At 43.2% G+C, this 23,605-nt stretch overlaps 1 protein-coding gene across 10 annotated transcripts in view; it reads right to left on the bottom strand.

Annotated features, from left to right (window-relative positions):
• The window catches only part of AKAP13 (A-kinase anchoring protein 13), a 230,064-nt gene that overhangs the window by 146,771 nt on the left and 59,688 nt on the right, over positions 1-23,605 (bottom strand). For all 10 annotated transcript variants that reach the window (XM_045196387.2, XM_024561921.3, XM_024561924.3 and 7 more), the window contains one exon: positions 4,406-4,553. In XM_045196387.2, coding sequence (XP_045052322.2) covers positions 4,406-4,553 — 148 coding nt within the window. The remainder of the gene's footprint in view (positions 1-4,405; positions 4,554-23,605) is intronic.

The following is a 23,605-nucleotide window of genomic DNA, read 5'->3' as shown; positions in this document are numbered from 1 at the left end:
CCCTTTGATAAGTGAGAAAGAAAAGGAAAATACAAAAGAACTAAGTCAAATTTTGGGTCACTGAGTGTTGGTAGTTTTCCTGCCAAACAGAAGAATCCTTGCTGTGAATTCTAAAAGTATTTAACAGACATGCTGAAAAAAGATTTCATTTTATGAGGTAGTCTGCCTAGAGCCTTTCACAGAAATAGTATGCAGCATCCACTCAACATCCTGTCTCATTTCCCATTCTAAATTATCTTCCTAGAATACTCAGATTTGTTTACATTCCTTACCAGTCCTATGTTGGTCTTAATAGAAATCTCAGCTTCATCTATGGAGGAAAATCACTGTACAGTTAAAATGAGACTTGGAGTTGGATTTGTTTTATTTGTTTTATATGAAGGGAAAAAACTGAGATGTTTTCATTTGTACCAAGGCAGCACCTTTTGCTTTGAGGGATGTACTTCCATTTCAGGCTGCATTTCAGGCAATTCATAGGTACTTTGAATGTGATTTTTTAAAATAAAACTTGTCTGTCTTTGTCTAGTGTTAATTAGTCCAAAGATAACCTTATTTTCAAAAGAAAGAACATTGTTTTCAAACAGTCTTCAAAATGTTTTTACTAAAAATTACTATGTATGTTAAAAGTAACAAGCTCGCTATAAAGCATTCAAACAATTCAAAGGCAGATAAAGTAGAAAACCAAAGTCGCCACCTAATTATCACCTACCAGGTTACTATTCTGAATACACTGTGTTAAAAAGGAGGAATCCTAGTATGTCTTCAGCCTCTCAATGGCAATAAATCAAGAGAAGATTACTTTTAAAAGCCTTTACAACGTCTTCATAATTAAACACACACACAATTCATTATAAGCTTCTCATAAGAAAACAAGCAAAACAGTGAGAAAATAGAAGAAATAATAATCTCAATATCTGAAGTCAAAGAAGTGGTTTTTTTAAAAAGGAGATAATTTAGAAACATGTTGTTCTCGCCTCCAAATAAAAGGTTACAGACTAACATCAATAAGTAGCTGCCTTTGGAAGGTCAAGCATCATCTGGTTTCAGTAAAATCTAAAATACTGCAAAAACAGTGACAGCAAAACACATAGAAAACTCAAAGGAAAACCAGAGTCAGCAGACAAGAACAAGACACAAAGCTATTTTCCTCCCCGCAGTCGGCCCCAATGACCAGGAACGGCAGAGCTGGTCCCACACGTGAGCAGTGAGGTTGTAGAGACACCCCCATCGGCGGCGGCGGCAACAGCAGCTACAAACAGAATGCGCATCTGTCCAGCAACTGGGATGGACAAAGAAAGTACAGACTTCCCATGAAGCATCTTGACTAATATGACACTGCCCTCAGCAGATAGGACACCTAAGGCCATCAGTACAGCTACCTGACAACACACAGAAATCACCAAAGGGAGCTCTGGGGAGAGGCCGCAGACTCCTGCACCAGCCAGGAACTCAATTAATGAAGGCAGAGCCTCCTTCTGCATTTTTTGAAAGAAAGAAGGTGCTCACACATGCACACGACCTTTCTAGAAGAGTGCCTTCTGAGAACTCAGGAGGAATATGGGTACAGTGGAAATGTTGCTCCATCGCATGACAGGGATTCCTGGAACAAGCCTTCTCAGCGTACACCGGTGAGCACAACAGACAAACATCCCTCATGAAGGTGACACTTTAGCAGAGGCCGATAAGAAACGAGACAAATAAAATATGTAATGCGGCAGAAGTTGGTAAGTGCGCGGGGAAAAGCAGAAAAAGGGATAGGGAATACAGAGAGGGGGCAGTTGTATGTTTACAAGGTGGACAGGAAAGGCCTGGTTGAAAAAGTAATACCTGAGTAGACCTGAAGGAAGGTAAGGACCAAGTATAAGATGTCCCTAAAAATAGGCTTAAGGCAGTTTAAGTGTAGACTAAGATATTAACTCCATGATATGAACAAGAAATTCAAAACTAACTTAACCCCCCAAATGCCCCATCCCTACTCTCTCACAGGTTACTGTAGCAGGTGTAGCAGCTCAGAGAGACCAGTGAACAGGAAAACCTCACACACGATGAGCACAGCAATGGAGTCCACTCAGAAATCACCTGGGCTTACACAGTGAGCACAGCTGATTCACCGACTAGGGGCCTCAGAGGCACAAGTCACCATGCTGCCTTACTCTTCACCCGGCTTGCCTGTACAAGAGGGTCCTTCAGGGACTCTAACCCTCTGTCACCTCTCCTGTGATCAGGCATCTCAGAGCAGCAGCCTGACTGAACCTAGGCCGGTAGCTGCATGTCCCACACAACTGGGGGGCACAGGGAGCACGTTGCTGGGCCCTGTAGCACGACAGAGAACAGGGGAAGTGGGTAAGGTCATAATTAAAGGGGAGGAGAGCTGATTATTAGAAAATGAAGCAGAAGGCAGGAATTATACTAGGACTTCGGGCACGAGGCAAATGTGTCAGGAACGATTTCTGAGGATTTGGATCAAATTAGAGGAAAGCAGCAGAGTCCAATAACCATTCTGGTTGGCTGGCATCAGCAGGACAAGGGAACTAGAATCCGCAAGCACAAAAAGGACCCTGAGATATAGGTACTGCTGACAAAGACCGGGTGCTCAGACCTATCAAACAGGTGTTAGATCCAGAGTCAAAGACGACACAGGAGCTGGAACTCAGAAGAGCAGGCAGGAGGCAGTACATGCAGAGCAGGCACAAACCAAGAGTTCTAGGCTGCCACAGAAGCACAGCGGGTTTGTAAATCCAAGGAGACTAAGTGCCTGCAGCCCACCCTAACATAAGCACCTTGCCCACGATGAAGGAGCTACGGGGCGTATCCCCTTCACCAAGTGGCTGGGCTCTGCTGGTACTTGTGACTGAGGATCACGGCCAGGGCACATTTGTCCTTTCTCTTACAGATACTTGCATCCACCTCATGGATGACACTTTCTTGCTCCCCCCCCCCCCACACACACAGTCTCTCTCCCTCCCCTCACTCCCAAACTTTAACTCCAAAAGTGTTTATAATTCAGGAAGGAATAATTTTACAAAACCTCCCTCCATCTCCTTCCTAATCAGAGCCCAGATGCTACCTAGCTGAGGAGCTGTCCCTGACCCTCACCCCCAGTTAGTAAATACTTAGCACAGTGATACAGCAGGCACCTGCTGGAGAGCAGCCCTCGCCTTCAGACCAGCCTTTAGCACTATCTACATCACAGGAAATAGGAGGACTGCAGCTTTCAGTTACAAAGATGGACACTTAATCCTCTTTAGAAAAGAAATCAGTATCTATCCTGAAGTCCTTGTTAAATTTCCTATCCCTTAATATTTGACGTAGGCTAGTCACAGAATTGCCAAGAATCTTTAAACCCTGTATTTTGAAAAAGTAGAAGGATAAAGACAGATTTTAGGAGTCATAATCCCAGTTCTTGAATGTGGCATAATTTCCACAATTTGGCAGGTATCAGATATGAAGTTAATTTATATAAAATGGCATAGTGAGAAAAACTGGCAATTTGCTCCAATATTGGCAAGACCAGATATTGATTAATTCTTTACATCACCTATTTTAATAAAGTGGAGCCAGTATTATAGAAAACCACTAGTAAAGAAATGTTGCAATAAAAATTACATCCATGTCATTCTCTAAAGAAAAACAGTTCAACTGTCAACACTTTTTAGGGGTTCCCCCTAAATGGGCCGCTCTCGTATTCTGACAAAGATCTGTCAACTGGTAACTGTGAAGCAAGCTTGATTAAGGAAAGAAGCCCATCTCCAAACACGAATCAGCGCACTTCAGATGCAGAGGTTAAGAGACACTCGTTACCTTATCAGCCATGTCTGTGGTACAGCAATAATTTAATGGCACTGTAAAAAAACTTAACAAGGAAACAGTTTCCTTCTGTTAAACTTACAACTGCAACAGGGAGTAAGTACTTGTTCCACCATGAACTGTAACTTGCTGATTTATGCAAAGTTTGGATTTTATGGAGACTGCTAGTCTTCCCCTCACAGATGCTGAGGGATGGGCCACTGGCTGCCCTGCCCTGCCCTGCCCCTGCTGACGCCGTCCTGATGTGCAGAACCCGACACGCAGCCTCACCACGGCAACCACAGGAGAGTGCTCGTCTTCCGCCCGCGCTGTGGTCTTCCCCAAATGTCCACGTTAATATTTTTGCTGAGCCCGATTGTATCTTTTAACTTATGGTACCACTTTATTTCATTTATTTCTTGTTAGGTTCAGGTTTTTGTGGAACAAGCAAGGTATGAACAAACTACAGTACTTAATTTTAAAATATATGTAAAAATAAAGATGTGACCACAGTTCTAGCATCCGGACTCATTCTTCCCATCACCCCACAGTAATGAGCACAAAATAAAAGTGTTCAGTAATTGCTAAAGGTGTGTAAAGGTTCTGTGCACATACTCACCGGGAGTAATGGTCTCCAGCGTATCAGAACTGACCTTCCGCGTACTGGCACAGTGATGGAGGGTAGAACCCGAAAACACCAAGTAAAACACTACATCATCTTCAACTTTGTCCTCTTCAGCGAGCAGTACAGTGACAACGCAATCGCCCTGGGGAGGGAAAGATGGAGCAAGGCTACGTTAGTCAGGTTCCCCTCGCAAGGCTGCCCTTACTAAACAGCCACTTTCAGGAAAAATCAAATGTATCATCTAAACTGTGCCCCATTCTAGGAGGTTTATACAAATATAAACACTGACCGAGCACTTATATACCAGGAAGTATTCTAGGCACTGAGAATACAAAATGACCCCCACATAAGATTTCTGTCCTCTTTAAGCTTACATTTTATTGCAGGTGGTTAAATAAACAAGTAAGCTAGCAAGATTAACAGACAGTATATTTACTTGATGAATGGGGAGAAAGGGAGAACTCAAGGAAAACCCAATAAAAAGTCAGAGGATGGGGGACGTATACTTATGAGTGACAGCCTGGACTCAGAATTTCCTTAACCTCTGTGTCCCAGTTGCAGCAATAATTCCCTAAACTCCACACCCTAGAAAGCCACGCTAACGCAGCCCTTCTCCAGCAAGGGAAGGGGGGCCTGGAACAGAGCTGGCCCGGCAATGGTCAGTGCAAAGGGCACAGGCTGGGGCATACACATGAAGGTGATGGCTTCTTTCCTTACAGCTGACACTGGGTGGGGAAAGGCGGTTTACAGTCCTGAGTACACAGAACACACAGTACTCGTGTACTCCATTTATTGATTATTGTATTAAGTTTCCACAGGAACAAGAGTAAACCTATGTTTGCCCACCATGGATGTGAAAACTCTTGGACCATGCAGCTTTATGATAATATTCTTAATCTATCAGGATGGGAGGGACGCTTTTCTCACAATTTGCATTTCCTGACCATCTGGAATCCCTACTCTCCTTTATCCTCTCCCTGCCACTAAACCCTCAGAATCCAACAAAAATACTGGGCCAGTAACTTTGCCCATGGCTCTGCAATTATTTGAAAATATTCTTTTACCGGTTTTCTACGTTAATTTTTCAATTGAACATATTCTATGAAATACAGTCCTAATTACCATTCTCCCAATCATAAATATCATGTAATTCTCGTTGCAACCATAAACAAAACATTTTAAAGTGCTGAGGTTTAAAGTAATGAGGTTCAGTATTATGTAAATCTTAATAATGCACTATGGAGAAACCAATTTAGAGAAAGCCATGCCATTTTAGCATTAAGTCGAGAGAGAATTCTCATTGCTTACGGTGAGCCTTTCCCTGTCCATTTCAGCAACCAGGGAGCTAGGCCGGTCAGCGAACCATGCCACCCTGTGGCCACCACTTCCTCAGCCTGGCCACATAATGGAGCAGCAGGTAGTGTTTTACCAAATGCTGAAAACAACACATCTTCCAGTCAAACCCAGGATCAAGTCCAATAAGAGAAATGCTCCACTAGGCAGACTGTGGAAACAGAGTTCAAAATATTTCCCAAAGCCCTGTATGCAGTAGGCGCTTAAATCCAGTGAATGCAGCATGTAAGAAGTCAGGCTGAACCGCCCAGAAGCTGTAACTTACTACAAATGCTGAACAGGAAAGTTCCAGAGCACCTTCACACAAGGAAGAGCACAAAATTCAGTCATTACAGTTATACTTTAGATTTGTATGTAAGTCCCTTTCTTGGAAACATTTTTTAAAAACTTAGGCTGGTAAAAATTTATAATATCCTTTGGCATGATAAACCATGACCAGTTACAAGTCTGCAGCACAGGAGAAGAGCTGATTTCTCAAGGTACTGAAATACCATTATAACCTGAAAAAAAGGCGTAATCACAGTTCTAAAGCATCATCCTCTGGAGCAGATAGGCTGACCAACTATGGCCTATGGGCCAAGTTCAGCCCTCTGTCTGTTTTCGTTTGGCTCACAGCGGGGAAAGGATTTCACATTTTTGGATGTTCGGGAATAAAACAAAACAGAAACACCTTTAATGTGAGACTATTATACGACATTCAGATTTCAGTGTGAATAAAGTTTTATTAAAACACACAGTCACACTCATTTGCTTATACACCGTCTATGGCTAGAATGGGCAAGACAGAACACAGGTGAGTGGTTGCCACAGAGACTATGCAGCCCTCAAACCTAAATTATATACAATGTGGACTTTTACAGAAAAAAAGAATTTTTTTTCACTTAGGTATCTAACCTGGAATTCTAAAAACAGATTCTTTGTTTTTTAAGATCAAGGATTTCCTCTCTGGGGCCTTCTTTTAATTGGGGACAGGGGAGATGGCTAATAGGCAGGTGAAATCCTTTTAACAAAAGTCCAATATCAACCTCTTTTATCATTCGCAAAACAAAAGTAAGTTTCAAATTGCTTCCATAGCTCTGTTCAATAGTTTCTTTATTTTTTACATTAAGTCAAACTACCCAAAATGCAAAGTACAATAGAATGGAACACAGAGAAGACCCAATCACTTTAAAGTCACTTGAGATTTAGATTCCAGAGGCTCTTGGAATCAAAGCACCTCTTTTCTCTGGAGTATTCTCTGCATTCCAGTAAAGTCGCGAAAAGCAAACAACAAGAATTATTCCCCAGCATTTCCCCCACATGACTCCGATTTTACTGCACAAGTGCCAGGCACCTAGTATTACTTGAGTTGGCCCTGAAAGATTAAGCAAGCGGAGTGGTGATTAAAAAATGAAAATGAAAAACAGAGCTAAGTAATAAAGTTTTGCTGCGGCAGGTGCACTGATTACACCCTCCTTGGGGGATATCCTTGGGAAATGATTCTGCTGCCCAAAGGAGGGACCATCCCCACGCAATACACAGGTAAATCATTCTGACTGCCCAATTAAAGAGTCTGTCGTGTTTCTAACCAAACAGCTAAACTTATTAACATGGGCAATTTTCAAGACGTTCTTGATTAAAATTTTAGTTTGACCCAACCCCAGAAGAGAATGCATCTGCGTCTCTATTTCTCCAATAATCTGACCTCAGGAAACAGAGTGCTGTCATTACAGAAATGTTCCATGTTTCCTCACTAATGAAAAAGGTATCCTTGAACCTGGCAATTTTGTCAGGGTCTTGATTAGTTTTGCTGACAGGTGACACAAAACAAACAGAAAAGAAAATCTAGCCCTGGCTGGTGTAGCTCAGTGGATTGAGCACAGGCTGCAAACCACAGGGTCACCAGTTCGATTCCCAGTAAGGACACATGCCTGGGCTGTTGGCCAGGTCCCCAGTGGGAGCCACTTGAGAGGCAACCACATATTGATGTTTCTCTCTCTCTCTTTCTCGCTCCCTTCCCCTCTCCCTAAAAATAAATAAATAAAATCTTTTAAAAAAAGAAAATCTACACTAGGCCCCATCTTGTAAATACAGGTGATCCCCAAAATAGAACACTGTAGTCCTAAATGCCACCAATCAATTACTTATTTGCCAGTAAAAAACAGAGTTTTAAATGGTAGCCAGGGTCTGTTTTCCCATCTTTAACTCATTTATATGACACAATATATATTGTATTAATAATACTATAATCACCTTTATATATACTTATTAATAAGTGAAAAGAATTTTTTTCCCACTTACATATCTAACCTAGAATTCTAGGAATAGGTCTTCCTTTCTCAGATTGAGGGTTTCTTCTTGCCATGAGGCCCAACTTCCCGCTGGCAGACTCTCTATGCCCCAAGATGCTAGTTATGTGTGAGGCCTTCCCTTAGCTGGGGACAGTACTTAGTGAGGGATAAATAAAACAGAGAAGAGAAAGGCATCCCAGGGATGGGCATAAGCAAACTACACATAGTGTGGGGGTGGGCAGAAGAGACAGTGCCTGGACACAAGATGTTGGATGGAGGCAAGGGAAAGAGATAGAAGTTTTGTGAGAGGAATGCTAACAGAAGGGGCAGCACTCATGTCCCACAGGTTTTGAGGGTGGACCTCATAAGCAGCAGCACAATCGCAGTGGGATGCCGGACCTGGCCTGCACAGGGTGCTGAGAAGTGATCTTTGTGTCTTCAGGGATTCTGAAAGCCCACTGGTAAATGCAGCCGTCATTTAAAATTAAATTATATAAGCTTACAATTAGACTGTTGAACACAAAAGCAGTAAGTATTCCGAACTCGTCACTTCTTCGTTACCCAAGCACAGCAGCCACGTCTGCACAGCTGGCATTCTATTACGACGGTGTATCTTGCCTGCACTGCCTTCAGTGACGTGGCCTCGGTGGCCTGAACTCAGCCATCATGGGAACCTTTACATCACTGAATTGGCAAATGTAAATAAGAGCCTCCCTACCCCTTTATCACCATCACTGCATTAGAACAGGTCAGCAGACGGTGGGGTTTGCCATGGCAGGCCCCATCAGCAGGGGCCCCCGCTTCTGAGGCATAAAAGTGAGGGCTTGCTGTTGAACAGAAGAGCAAACCCCAGGCAGGTACAGAGCAGCTCAGGTTACGGAACCTGCCACAGGTCTGCTCACAGATGCTCAATGCTGTCACCACCTTAAGTCAGTTTGTTTTCTAACTCTCCGACTTGGCTTATAACTTGTTCGCGTACCGCAGTGGTAAACAGGAGGGTCTCTGCCTGCATCACAGTGTGGTGCATCACTCTGTAGCTATTTAACCTGGGCTATGTTAAATTCTCTGTGCCCTAAGAGAAGACAACAATCACACTCACCTCATGGGGTTATTTAAGAATTACGTGATTGAGAAAAGTACCGCACCTACGGCAGTGCATGGCACCCAATAAATGCTCAATACATGTGAGTTCTAGTCGATGTAATGTGTAACATGCAGTAGTGCAGCTCAGTGACCGCAGTTTTCACTAGTTAAGAAAGCACACTGTATTGCATGCTTGAAAGTTGCTAAGAGAGAGAGACCTTAAAAGATCTCATCAGAATAAAAAAAGTTGTAACTGTATGTGGTGATAAATGTGTTAACTAAACTTACTGTGGTGACCATTTCACTGTACACATATGTACCAACTCATTATGCTGTATACCTAAAACAAATACAATGTTATACGTCAATTGTATCTCAGTAAGTAAATAAATGATGACTGTTATTATCAGAATATAAGCCCCATGAGAGCATGTTGTATTCACTGAAATAGCCCCTTTGTCTAGAATGAGTAGCAGCTGCTCAAAACATGCATTTGGAAAACAAAGAAAAAAGAAAAGGAGACACCAACATTTTAATAGCACTTATTCCTAGATGGTGGCTGAGTCCAATTTTAATATACTCCATGCTTTCCTGTGTTTTCCAATTTTTTTAAAATAATAATTCATACTTGAACCCAAGTAGGCAAGAAAAAAATACAGCTTTGTGTGGTATAATATTGGGAAAAATTGGGAGGAGAGGGGTGGAGCATGACATAACAAAAGCAGCAACTATTCTAGAAAGGTTTACCTCACAGCAGCATCCTAACAAGGAAAAAGAGAAAGACAAGGAAACTATTTGGGGAAAATATCACAAAAATATGGTGTAAGGTAACAAAACTTAAACTGCTATGGTAGCAAGATGATTTAAAAAGAAATGAATGTGAGAAGGGCATTCTTGAAAATAATTTGATTAGGTATGGTAAGTGAGAGGATGGGAACTGGACAAAGACAGAACAGGAGTAAACATGAGGCGACATTAACAGAGCAGGTGGCTTCTCACTAAGGGAAATGGATAGGGGGTGTAGGGCTGGGTTATGGGAATGAGTTGTCAGAAAGAAGACAATAAGCTTTAAATGTCAATTTTCCTAGACCAGCAGGACAGGCTGTTAGAGAAGGTCTGGGCTGGGGAGGCCCATGGAACAGTCAGGCTGCACTAAGTTAAGAAGCCTTGAGAGTAGATGGGTTCTCAGTGGTAACAGTGAGCCACAGACTGGACCATGGGATTCCCACAGGGCAGAGCAGGAGGAAGAGACTGGTCTGGAGAAGCAGACAAGGAAACGCCAGCCAAGGGAGAGGAGAAATCAGAGAACAGAGGACCAGCGGCACCAGCAGGGCAAGGGTTAAAGGACTTGCAGCACTGAGAGGAATGATTTTTAAGAAGAGAGGCAATGGAGGAGAGATCTAAAGACAGAAAAGCAGCAAACTCAAGAGCCACTTCATTTTTCTCCAACCCTTATGTAGGTCTTTTCACAACATACCATTTATCTATCCCAGGGCCTCAACCTCGGGTTATGAGACTTACTGTATTTCCGTTAAAAACTGGCAGCCACTGTTGAGGCCTCTGCTACCAAAAACTTAGTATCTGCTTTCTAATTTTGAGTCTTCCACAGAGCTCATTTGCTAAACTAAAATAAATATCACATCCTAGATTCACAATCCAGTTAATTCCCCACCATCTAAAATATTTCAGATTTGTCTTTATTTTAACTATCTTGTTAATAAAATACCCTCGGTAACTACAAAAACCTTATGGGAAGATACAATCTAGGCAAAGTATAATCGTTAATCTGAATTAGGTAGAAAAATAGACTGGATTAATGAAAGTTAAAGAACTTTCAAATGATTTATTGGTACCAAATATATTTGAAAATAAGAATAATATACTAAACATTAATGTTGATAAGTCAATGAGTCTTAAAATATTTTATAATTTTAGCCCCGGCTGGTGTGGCTCACTGGATTGATTGCCAGCCTATGAACCAAAGGGTCGCTGGTTCAATTCCCAGTCAGGACCCATTGCCTGGGTTGCAGGCCAGGTCCTGGTGGGGGGCACGGGAGAGGCGACCACACATTGATGTTTAATAAATAAATAAATAAATAAAATATTTTATTACTTTAACCACTTTCATTTAGTATTATTTACTCTATTATTTCATTATTTTTACTGGCAGTATAAAACTTTTATTCCAGTCCATCCAGCAGGTTAATTAGTGCATTTGTTACCTTCCTTTCTGTTCTGTTCCCATTACCATAACCTTAAGTCATTCATCCATTCATGCTAAGCAAGCATGCAGTGCCTTTGGTTTAATATAGTTTATCTCTGCCGTCAACCAGGCACTAGAAGTACTTCCAGGTGCCAGCCCTCCCGGAGCCCGGTCCGACATGCGCCTAAACAGGGTGCCCAGAGACATGTGCTACAATTAGCACCAGCATCTCTAGGTGGATGGAGATAGCACAGGAGATGGACACTCAAAACTCGGCCTTGAAGAGTTGGACCAAGAGATCTTCTGTGGGAGAAACGGCTACGCCCAAGGTGCTCAAAGCTCAGGACTGATCCCCTGGGGGAGGAACACACTCTCTGAAAGCTCAGCCTTTACAGGGAAGCTGGAGAAGAGACCGAACCTCGTTCAGTACACTCAGCATCTCTTCAAAGGGCCTGATACATGCAAGGGCTCAATTAATGTTTGTGAAGTTGAAACAAAAACATTTCATCCCTTTTAAAGCATAAACCTTAAAATGCTACATATAAGGAAAAGACTAAGTTTGTCTTGCTTGTCATTCCTTTCACTTGACTGAACACTGGCTGAGTAAACTTGGGTGGGGCACTCTGGTTGATACTGAGGTTAAGTGATAAGATAGTTCATGCCCTCTTGGGGCTCACAGTCTTTCAGGGGAGAAAGACACCCACTAAGCAATAATTGCAGCTGTGTAAAAGGCAAGGATCAAGTGCTATAGGAATGAGAGGAGGCACTGGACCCTATGCTGAGCAGTAGTCAGGGGAGGAGGCTTAACACAGTGTCATCCCAAAGACAGGGTATTGGAAGGGGCCAGAGGGACAAGAATTCTCTCTCGCCTGATTTCAAATTTTGTCTCAAAAGATTACAGTCACAGTGAGTGGACAGGGATGGCGTTTGGGAAGAGTGAAAGGCTGCAAACTGAATCCAAAATCATTCAGGAAACAGCTGTCAGATCTGAATGGTTTTAAACCCTGGATATAAAGGAACTAACAAAACGTCATGTAATACTAACAAACCTCCAAGAAGTATCAATCTTCTTGACTTTCTATCCTTGTGAGCACCTAGAAGGGCCATTTCTTGACCTTCTTTACACTGGAATCATCCTGAAAGGCCAAGATCACCACTTTAATTACCAGAAGATGTTTGAGTTACATCTGCGCTGCCTAATCTACTGGAGTGTTTTAATCTTCTAGGAAAGTAAAAGGCAAATTTATAAGGCACAGTTGTGGCAAAGTAGTATCCTAAGCACCTTTAAGATAAGAGCTGACATAAATATGTAACATTGTTGCTGTTAGGCTAGAAAACAGAAGGCCTACCAGTCGGGGGGGGGGGGGGGGGGCGCGGGGGAAGATCCCAAGCCCCAAATCACTGGACAGGGCTGCTCAGTTCTTTTGTTTTTTTAAATATCCCTTTCTGTATGAAGTAGCATGTATGGTTCTCAACAGTATCTTGGGTTTTTCTGGGCAATTAACACCATCACAAACTGTGTACAAGTGGCTGTGTGTGCGTGCATGCCCCCAGATACACATTCAATGTCATCTAGCACCCACTGTTTCTTAAATGCAACATGCTACTCGCTGATGGAGTATTTGCCACTACACAGGACAGTGATGTAGAAAAAAACATGGGCTCAGAAATAAGAACAGAATCAGTCACTTAATAAATAGCATAGACCTGAAAATAACCACCAATAACTCATTTGGTTGGCAAAACGAAATTTTTAATACAATACTTACTGACCACCAAACATGTGTCCCGCACTATTAAGAATGAGGGAATATACATGAAAGAGACAAGGCTCCTGGCCCTCGTACAGCTTATATTTTACCAGGTAAGACAATCAAATTATAAAAAGTAACACCAAGGGAAAACTTCTGTTACAAAGAATAAGACAGGGTAAAGGGTTAAAGTGGGTCTGAAGTAGGCATGATAGGTTGTTTGAGATAGGGTGGTCTCTCCCTTAAGTGGAAAAATATTCAGATACTCTTCATTCTCCTCAGAATAAAGCCAACTCTCCAGACTGTCCAGCAAAGTCCTTTTCAGAAAGCTTTCTTTAACAGATGCCACAAAGTAGCTCAGTTTACATGAACAGAAATCCACTGAGAAATATCGTGGTCCTCGGCATAAACTAAATTCATTCCATATACACACACCAGTCACTGCTTTCAATGTTAGAAAATATGCAGTATGTAAAGTTACCTTTTATCTCAATCAGGCTAATCTTCTGCCGAAGACATGGGACAATGACATCCCTGTAACCTGCCTCCTTCACTTGTAATCTCCTATGTCTATAAGCCAGCCCAAAGCTAGTGTCTAAAGGCTTATGTCTATAGGCCTTTCCCAATGCTAATACAAAATGATTATTTTAAACACTATCACTAACAATAATCAAAATTTATATTGTCTACCAGCTTCATAATTCTGTAACATTAAGATATATGCAAATTCTTCAAGATTTCCAAGCACCACCTCTTCGGGCCATTAAAATAAAACCAGCAGATGGCGCTCAATAAATCTGTTGAGTTCCGTGTGGTTTTAGAGACCATTCTCCCTAATGGGGAAGAATCTTGAAACTTCAGCTGGAAAAGGAATCAGATTACAAAGTTTGGAAATCATTTAATTTATGGTGTCCTTAAAGGAAAAGTTCCTTAAAAAAAAAAGAGTTTTTAAAAATCCTAAGAGTCTAAGCTTTTTGCTTCAGTGTACAACCCTATTGTGCTCAGGCCATTCTTGTTAAGCAAACTGAATTGGTTGGAGGGTGTTGGCTGGTGGCTTAAAAAAAAAAAAAAAAAAAAAAAAAACCAGCCACTCCTTCCCACAAATGTTTCACAACTGTCTGGAACTGCTAGAATAATCACGTCAACACTTAAAGAGACAGTATCCCCTCTGCTATCGGGACCAGATATTTGGTTTAAACGTGGAGAACATACAATTTTTACTTTTGATTTTACAGAGCGGGTAAGGGAGGGAGAAATAGAGGGACAAAAATATCGATGTGAGAGAGAAATATGGATTGGCTGCCTTCCAAATGCGCCCCGACTAGGGACTAAACCTGCAACCCAGGCATGTGCCCTGACCAGGAATCAAACTGGTGACTTTTGGTTTGCGGGCTGATGCCCAATCAGCCGAGCCACGCTGGCCTGACAATTTTTATTGATTCTTGATAAGAATTTAATGAAGTAATTAGAAGTGATTAAATACATCAACCTCTCCTCCCTCTCTCCCCTCCCAGAGAATCTTGAAATGGGGTTCTGTTCTCACTCATCTTGCCCTTATCCACCTAGCTTCCTTGGTCAGCTCCCTTGGCTTTCCTCTAAATATCATTCCCAAAGTTGGCTCCCCCAGGCTTCTAGGTTAGCCCCCCATGCACTAGGAAGCAACAGAAGACTCTCTAAAATACAATGTAAGTTACTGCCCTGAACTTCTGGGATGGACAACAGGACATTATTCTAACTCCTGAGCATGCCCCTTCAGTGCACAGCAAAAACGGCCCTCCCCAGTGGAGCCCTTGCTTACCTCTCCAGCCTCCTCTCCCTCAAGGAGCCTCCTCAAGCACACACTGCTCACTGTGGTATAGCACAGCACTGATGGTTCGGGAACACACCACAATGTTTAAGCCTCGCTCTCACTAGTAGTCTCACTTCTTGGCCACGCTGCTCTTTACCTGTCACATCCTCCTCTCACCTGACGGACAGTGACAGCAGAGCAGCAAAGCATGAAGCCAGACAGTGCCTTCCCTTCCTGAGCGAACAGGACACCTGGCCCCCTTGTTGGGGGTAACCCCCCGGGGGGTTACCGCTGAATCTCTGAACAACCACATAAAAGTACTGGTATTTTAATAAGGTATGTCAAGTACCTAGTAAACAACAGGCACAAAATGAATACTCCCAATCCATTCCCAGGTAAATTAAAATATCCCACATTTCCGAATTTCCAAGTCTTTACTTTCCTTAAAGTCTCTTAAGAGTAAAACATGTTATTTCTCCAACAAAGCTGAATAAAGTAACAAATCTTACTATGTTTTGGTTTCACTTAAATATGCATGAAGAATTTTCACGGGATGGCAAGATCGGCTTTAGAAACTCTGAAAGCAGTCATAAGGGAGTGGAGAAAGAGTTAAAAACTAACTAGTTTTAAAGGTAAAGTATATAGCTTTCTTAAAACTGGCTAATCTTTCTAGTTGATAACAAATAGCCACGTCAGCATTAAACAATCTACAGTACTTAAAAACACCTGAAGGGCAGTGAGAACTAGGCTATCATTTCAGATCATAGTAAAATTTTTTCTATCCAGCACTGCTGATAAAATCATTTCACATCAATATCCAGTGTCTTTAAAGTTTTCCTGTTACAGTGTCCATTTTTTAAAAAGAAATAAACCAGCTTTATGAAAGTCTCATCTACAACGCGTCGCTCACTTCCCGGCCCTCTCGGAACACAAGGGCAGGGAAAGGCAGGCACACGGGGCAACCACCACGTGGCAGCATCGAACTGTTGAGGAGTGGAGGATACATGCGAGGCTCTTCTCCAAGTGCCTGGGCTTAGTAAGTATCCAATAAATGCTAGATGTGGTCGTTTTAATATCACAGATACTCCTCACGAAAAAACTCTAATAGAGGTATTACTCCTCTGAATTTTACACATGGAGGGTCTCGGGCTCCCACAGCCGGCTCGGTGCTAGTGCGGGAATGTAACCCCACATCCCCTGGACTCCTGAGCCCCGGCCTCTGCTCTACACAGGCTCACAGAGCTGTCCCTGACCCGACCAGTGGTATCACGTCCTGCCCCCGGGGAACTGACTAGCAAATGTAATTTTCAGCCCATTTTTGGCTCAAGGGAAAGGAGAAAATCCACGTTTAATTCTCAGACTTACTAAACTATGAACAACATATAATCACACCTCGTGTCAAGGATAAAATAGCCCATTTCAAAGAGATCTGGAAAGTGGGGATCTGTGGAGGAAGCTACTGGCAGGAGACTCCACAGCAACAGCTTCCTAACATCACGCTGCCACGATCCCTTCCCCATACACGCTAGGACGAACTAGACAACGTCAGCAAAACCAAATACTTAAAGCAGAATTTAGAGATGCGCGAGGTGACCGAGAGGGAACCCATATTCAGAGGGTAGGGTAAGGGCACCCCTGACCTGTAACCAGTGCGAGATGACAACAGGAACGATAGCAAACGAGCCCACCATCAGATTGGTGGGTCCGTCCATGGACCTAAAAAGGAATGTTACATTGCCTGAGTAGTACAACAAAACTCACATTTCCTTCTGTGGACACAACAAAGGGAGACAGCTGAGAATTCCACCCCGGCTGCTCCATACATCACACGGGGTCAGCACTTGATCCAAACACAGAGCTTTGTGAAGGACTCCGAGGATGCACAAGGACCATGAGCTTTCTTACTTTAAAGAAGAGTAAACAAACACACACAACTCTGAAAGTACAGATGATGTTTTCTGTACGAAGGACAGGGACCTTACACTCCCCACATAAAAGGAAACAATTAGAATCTCTGCAGAAGAAATGTGTGGGAATGAGAAAAAGTACTGAAGATGTGCAACACTAGCCCGTTAATCAATAAATTAGTATACCTTTCAAAACAATGTGATTTCTACATATAGTCCTCATGTTCTATTTCGATGGAGCTAATATGGATTTCTGAATTACAGATTCAGTAGTTGAATTTATGAATCTACTAAACAGTCTCATCTCAAATGACACAGCAAATTCCAAAGAGGGTAATGAAAATCTTTAGTCTTATAATGAACAGACTAGAACTTTATAAATCTTGCTGCCTCAGTTTCCACATCTAAAAAAAGAAAACAATTCCTACTAATTCACAGAACAAAAAAATGAGATCAATCAAGAAAGAAGCAAACACAGAAAGTTCTAAGTATGCAGCCCATACACAACTTAGAAGTATTAAACGATTCGGGTTGAAATTCAGTTTTTTTACCAAGTTATCAGTCCCCAGTGTTCCTAAAGTCCCCATCTCAGGGGCCAAGGCAAAGCAACACTTCTGTCACTGGTTCCAGGTCACGAAGCCCCTGGGTGGTTTCCTCTCTTGACTCATGATGTACAGTGGCCTTCCCTTGGGGGTACAGATCTTACCCAAAAGCTCTCATCTTTGGCCAGACATTTATAACCACCCATGCATGGGGCAAAGCCCTTCCCTCAACAGCAGCTTTAATTCTATTTAATCAAACACACTCAGCACCTGCTATATGTGTGACATGCTATGATAGAAGCTGAAACTTAACAGAAAGCAATTAAAACAATTCAAATATAAAGTCTCTTACCCTCGAGATACACACCGTAGAGTAAGTGGGAAAAGGCATGTAAACAAAAGCTGCTCATGCGGAGTGTCTGAGGCACCACGGTGAAGGCTGGGCAGAGTACCTGGGGTGTGCAGGGAGGAGGGAGAGATTCCACAGGAGGTCAAGGTTCAGGACTGGCTCCACAGAGACAAGTGACAGGAAATGAATCACGTAAGACGAACAGTTCTCTCGTCGTGTGTGTGTGGGGGGGGGGGGGGGGTTTACAGTATATCAGAGGGAAGAGATGGGAAACCTGTTTCACATGACTGAAGGCTGGTACACGTCATGTGCAGAGCGAGAACAGGTTTACCCAAAGCACTGGCTCACTCACCATGGGGCCCATAGCTAGAGAGTTTTAGAGTTTTAAACTCCCAACTGCTGGCTTCAAGTTGTCATTTTTATTTATACTGCGCAAAAACACCTTACAAAAGTCTATGTACCTACAACCTCATTCTAAAACCCTAGCGTTCTTATCGGTTCCATCCGCATCATGGCCTGCTGCTAACTAACTACAAAGCAGGTCTGGATTTAATTATTCCTGATAACACGAGAAAGAACTCATGAGAAAGCTTAAATGACATAAAAAATATTGTGAAAAATAGCGTGAAGCATTAGCTTCCTTAACTGACAACTGAAAATATTACTACTTCATAATAAAGAGATAACCAGGCCTGTGTTCAATTGTACACATCTTGCTATTCTGTCCATAATCTAGTAATAATTCACTCAGAAATCCAGACTTAAAAAAGAAGTCCCAGATCTATTCTTTTGAAGTAACACCCTACTTAATGTGCATAATTTCCCACGTATCTTCACAGTCACCCACGGCTGAAGGGTTAATAGTCAGCCACGCTGAAAGTCCTATGTCTACCCAAACGGCTCCAATTCAGTGCAAAAGAAAGGGACTTTCCAAACTATCCCTCTTGTCCATTTGGTTCATGCTTCACCTTTAGGGCTCATCAGGAATCAGCCGAAGGGATTATTAAAAGTGGCCGGCTGGGCCCCAACCCCAGGCACTCATTCAGGAGGTCTGGGTGGGGCCTGAAATCTTTCAATCCTAACAAGTTCCTAGTGATGCTCATGATACTGGTGAGGGGCCACACTTTGGGAACCAGCATTTCTAGAACAATCTAGTTTGAAGTTGGGTCACCCCACACACCAATTACTTCTGTGAGCATACAATTTTTGTAAGACCTATGTTTTTACATTTGGAGAAGGAATGGCAAGTGGAATTCAATGCTGAAGACACCGGCTAAATGCAAATGTGATATAAGCGTTAGGCTTCAAGTTACCAGGTCAAGAGAGGGTGCCATCAACTCAAGGAACTGATAGTGAAACCAGCCTTCTTGTACAGATTGGATAGAAAGAGCAGGGGCTTGGAGTCCCAGTCGCTGCTTCACCTCTGCTGCTCTGCTCCTTCCTCTACAATACGGGCCATGCAAGGGTGAGGAGGTAACACATGTAAGTCATCCTACATGGAAGGTACTTAGTATATGGCAGTTCCTCTCCTGTTTCTAAGGGAACAAGGGAAAGAGCTGTGAACACAAGTGCAACAATATGCAGAAGACAGAAGAGGAAGCCACACAATATGATTTCACACTGTGTCAAAATAAAGGAGACAGGTCTCTTTAAAGACACTTTTTAAGTTTCCACCCACCACCTGTGCGATGTGTTTTACATATTACCCTTCACTGAATGCCCACTACCACCTCTGAAGCTGCTGTAAAGACAGAATAGTTCTAGGCTTCCCAGCCAGCTCCTTCTCCGACATACTCCCCCCTACTGGCACCACACCCTTCTCCCCTTGCCCCTGTACTAGCATCCTCAGTGGTCAGCCCTCCCTGTGGCTCTCTGGTGCTTCCCGGCGTCCTATCAGACACAATCCCCGCGTTCTTCCAGCAGGGCAGCGTCGTCACTCTCACATCCCACTTGGCGCGCTAGAGCAGTGCAGGGACAGACCTGCTCACGCGGCAGGCCCCTCGCCGCTCTTCCTCTGCTCTGCACCTCTCCATCAATGTTCTTCGGGTACTTCTGTCAGCGAGATGCCCTTTATTATTCTGCCTGCTCAACAACTGCCCAGTTGCTCTCTGCCTTACTAGGTAACACCCTGTATTCCCTATATTGGTGCTGGCCAACAGAACTTTCTGCAATGTCGCAAATTCTCTGTATCTGCACTAAAATGGTAGCCACGAGCCACGTGTCACAACTAAGCTCATTGCAACAGAGGAACTGAATGTTTATTTGATTTCATTTTTTTTCCCCTAAGAACGTGCTTTTCTTTTTTCTTTTTTAATATATTTATTGATTATGCTATTACAGTTGTCCCATTCCCCCCCACTCCACTCCATCCTGCCCACCCCCTCCCTCCCACATACCCCCCCCTATAGTTCATGTCCATGGGACATACTTATAAGTTCTTTGGCTTCTACATTTCCTACTCTATTCTTACCCTCCCCCTGTCTATTTTCCACCTATCATCTATGCTACTTATTCTCTGTACCTTCCCCCGCCTCCCCCTCCCACTCCCCTATTGACAACCCTCCATGTGATCTCCATCTCTATGGTTCTGTTCCTGTTCTAGTTGTTTGCCTAGTTTGCTCTTGTTTTTGTTTTACGTGTGGTCATTAATAACTGAGAGTTTGCTGTCATTTTTACTGTTCCTATTTTTGATCTTCTTTTTCTTAGGTAACTCCCTTTAACATTTCATATAAGGGCTTGGTGATGATGAACTCCTTTGACTTGACCTTATCTGAGAAGCACTTTATCTGCCCTTCCATTCTAAATGATAGCTTTGCTGGATACAGTAATCTTGGATGTAGGTCCCTGCCTTTCATGACTTGGAATACTTCTTGCCAGCCCCTTCTTGCCTGTAAGGTCTCTTTGGAGAAATCAGCTGACAGTCTTATGGGAAGTCCTTTGTAGGTAACTGTCTCCTTTTCTCTTGCTGCTTCTAAGATTCTCTCCTTCTGTTTCATCTTGGGGAATGGAATTATGATGTGCCTTGGTGTGTTCCTCCTTGGGTCCAGCTTCTTTGGGACTCTCTGAGCTTCCTGGACTTCCTGGAAGTCTATTTCCGTTGCCAGATGAGGGAAGTTCTCCTTCATTATTTGTTCAAATAAGTTTTCCATTTTTTGATCTTCCTCTTCTCCTTCTGGCACCCCTAGAATTCGGATGTTGGCACGTTTCAAGATGTCCTGGAGGTTCCTAAGCCTCTCCTCATTTTTCCGAATTCTTGTTTCTTCATTCTTTTCTGGTTGGATGTTTCTTTCTTCCTTCTGGTCCACACCGTTGATTTGAGTCCCAGTTTCCTTCGTATCACCATTGGTTCCCTGTACATTTCCTTTGTTTCTCTTAGCATAGGCTTCATTTTTTCATCTGGTTTTTGAACAGATTCAACCAATTCTGTGACCATCTTGATAACCAGTGTTTTGAACTGTGCATCCGATAGGTTGGCTATCTCTTCCTCGCTTAGTTGTATTTTTTTCTGGAGCTTTGAAGTGTTCTGTCATTTGGGTCATTTTTTTTTTATCTTGGCGCGTCTGTTACTTTAAGGGGCGGAGCCTTAGCTGTTCACAGTGGCCGGGTAACGCTGGTAGCTGTGCTGTGAGGCTGTTCGTGGGGGAGGGGCCGAGAGGGAGCAATGGTGCCAGCTCCACTCTCCACCAGATTTCAATCTTTTACTCCACTACCCACAATCAAACTGGGCCCCTCTGGTGCTGGCTCCCGAGTGGGTGGGCTTGTGCACACTCTAGGCCCCTGTGGGTCTCTCCAACGACCTCTCCTGTGAGGCTGGGAGTCTCTCCTGCTGTCGCCCCAACCCCCACGGGCGTTTTCAATCAGAGGTTTGAGGCTTTATTTCCCCGTGCTGGAGCCCTGGGTTGTGCGGTCTGCTTCGCTCCCCGCCGTTCGTCCCGGTTTATCTGTGCGCGAATGTGGGGTCGCAGGGTCTGCCAGGGTCAGACTGCCTGCCCCGTTCTTCCCACACTCCGCCAGTCTCGGTCCCGCCACGGCAACGCGAGTCCTCTGCACCTCGGCTGCCCATCTCCGCCCCTCCTACCAGTCTGGATGAATGTTTATTTTTTATTTCCTGGGTGTCGGACTTCCTTGCCGTTCGATTTTCTGTCAGTTCTGGTTGTGCGAGAAGGCGCAGTGTGTCTACCTACCCCGCCATCTTGGTTCTCTCTCCTATTTGATTTCATTTTAAGTGAATTAAATAGTCACTGTGGCTAGTGACTACTATCGTGACCACAGCAACTCCATCTATATAATCTCATCTCCAAGTATTCTCCAGGGCAAACCGTCCTCTCCGGTCAAACCAGACCCCTCACCACCTCTGATAACATAACGCATGTCCCTGCCTTACCTCACAGTCTGGATTCGCTTCCTCCACTGTGCTCTTTGCTCTCTCCACAGCCGGCCTATCCAGGACAGTAGAGGCTCCGTCTTTCCCGCAGGCTTCCCAGTCATTTCTACCAATACCTCCTTTCTCACTCTGCTATGGACCGTCACTGACTACATGCATATAGCTGACCTAGCTCTCGAACATGTATTGCTTGTGCTGTCATTGAACAGCCTCTGCATCTGAGCCCCTGTGAAAGAATCTATTCCTTGAAGAACAGATCTTCCATTGCCTTAACAGTGCTTCACAAATACTTATTGAATGAATTAAAGGTACAAGACTGTTACATTTTGGTCTTCCTAGGATAGTAAGACTTCTCTAGGACCAAATGGAAGTGTTAACTCCAACTCCGCTTCCCACAATTTTTCAGATGCTTGAGAAACACCAGTTACTGTAACAGCATCCTGCAGACAGGCCCTGATCGATATATCTTCATCTGCTCTGAAAATACCAAGGAAAAATAAGGGAATGCTACCTGCAAAGGCAAAGCGTATTAACTTCCAAACAAATTTCTGGAGACTGATTAAAAAGTCCAACAAAAGGAAACTGAAGTTCTTGGTTTATAAAATCATCAAAAGCTAAATTGAGGAACACTTGATTTCCTTATTTCTTTTGGCACTAGTGATAAAGTGTCCTTATTTAAACATAGTCCACAGAAGTGGCTAAAAAGAGTCACCAGTCTACAAAACGTTGGAGCCAACCCATCAGACAAGTATTGTTAAGGCAATGGCAGGTAATTCATTTAAGAGATCTGCCGGCTGATAAAGCTCTCTTTGTGAGAGCAATGTGCAGCCTAACAGCCAAGCAAGAGGCCTAGCCAGGTTATTTCGACTCCAGCTAAGGAAACACATTTCGTGAGAAGAATGATAAAATGTAAGGGAAAATGAGTTTTGGCTTTCCAGAGGGAGACCTAGAGATGTGTTCAGTGGACTACAAATCTTGGGGACACAGAAAGCAAATTTATAACGGAAGAATCAGAGAAATGCACCCTAAGTTTTCTCTCTTTAAGTGTATTCTTATGGTCACTTAGTTAGCAAATCATCAGCAATATAAACCTTCTCAGTCAGTGTCAGCCACGGCCACCCACTGTGGAGTATCATTAGCCACAAAGTGCTGGTGCCCACGGAACACTCCGAAAACCAAGAAAGAACATTATTCTAATACAGAAAAGCATCACAGAGCTGCAGCAACTGTGATGTACAAGAAAATTACTTTTCTGTTACAGGGCCATGACGGGCATTGTGTGTGTGTCTTGTTCTATGGGGTAATGAATGTATGCACAGTGAACAATCTAATATGTGGAGACAGATGTAAAAACAGCTACAGGTGTGTGTGGTCCCTCTCTCTACATACACACACGTTAGTTATCAACTGCTTAACATAGTAAACTCCCCTCAAAACTTACTGGCTTAAAAACAACCAACATTTGACCCAGAGATTCCACTACAGGGAATATATCCAAAGAAACCAGAAACACTAATTCAAAAAAACTGTGCACCCCTATGCTCACTGCAGCATTATTTACAA

The sequence above is a fragment of the Desmodus rotundus genome, chromosome 10 (assembly GCF_022682495.2).
Source record: "Desmodus rotundus isolate HL8 chromosome 10, HLdesRot8A.1, whole genome shotgun sequence".
Lineage (NCBI taxonomy): Eukaryota > Metazoa > Chordata > Mammalia > Chiroptera > Phyllostomidae > Desmodus > Desmodus rotundus.
The sequence above is the reverse complement of the archived record's forward strand: the minus strand, read 5'-3'. Positions and strand labels throughout refer to the sequence as shown.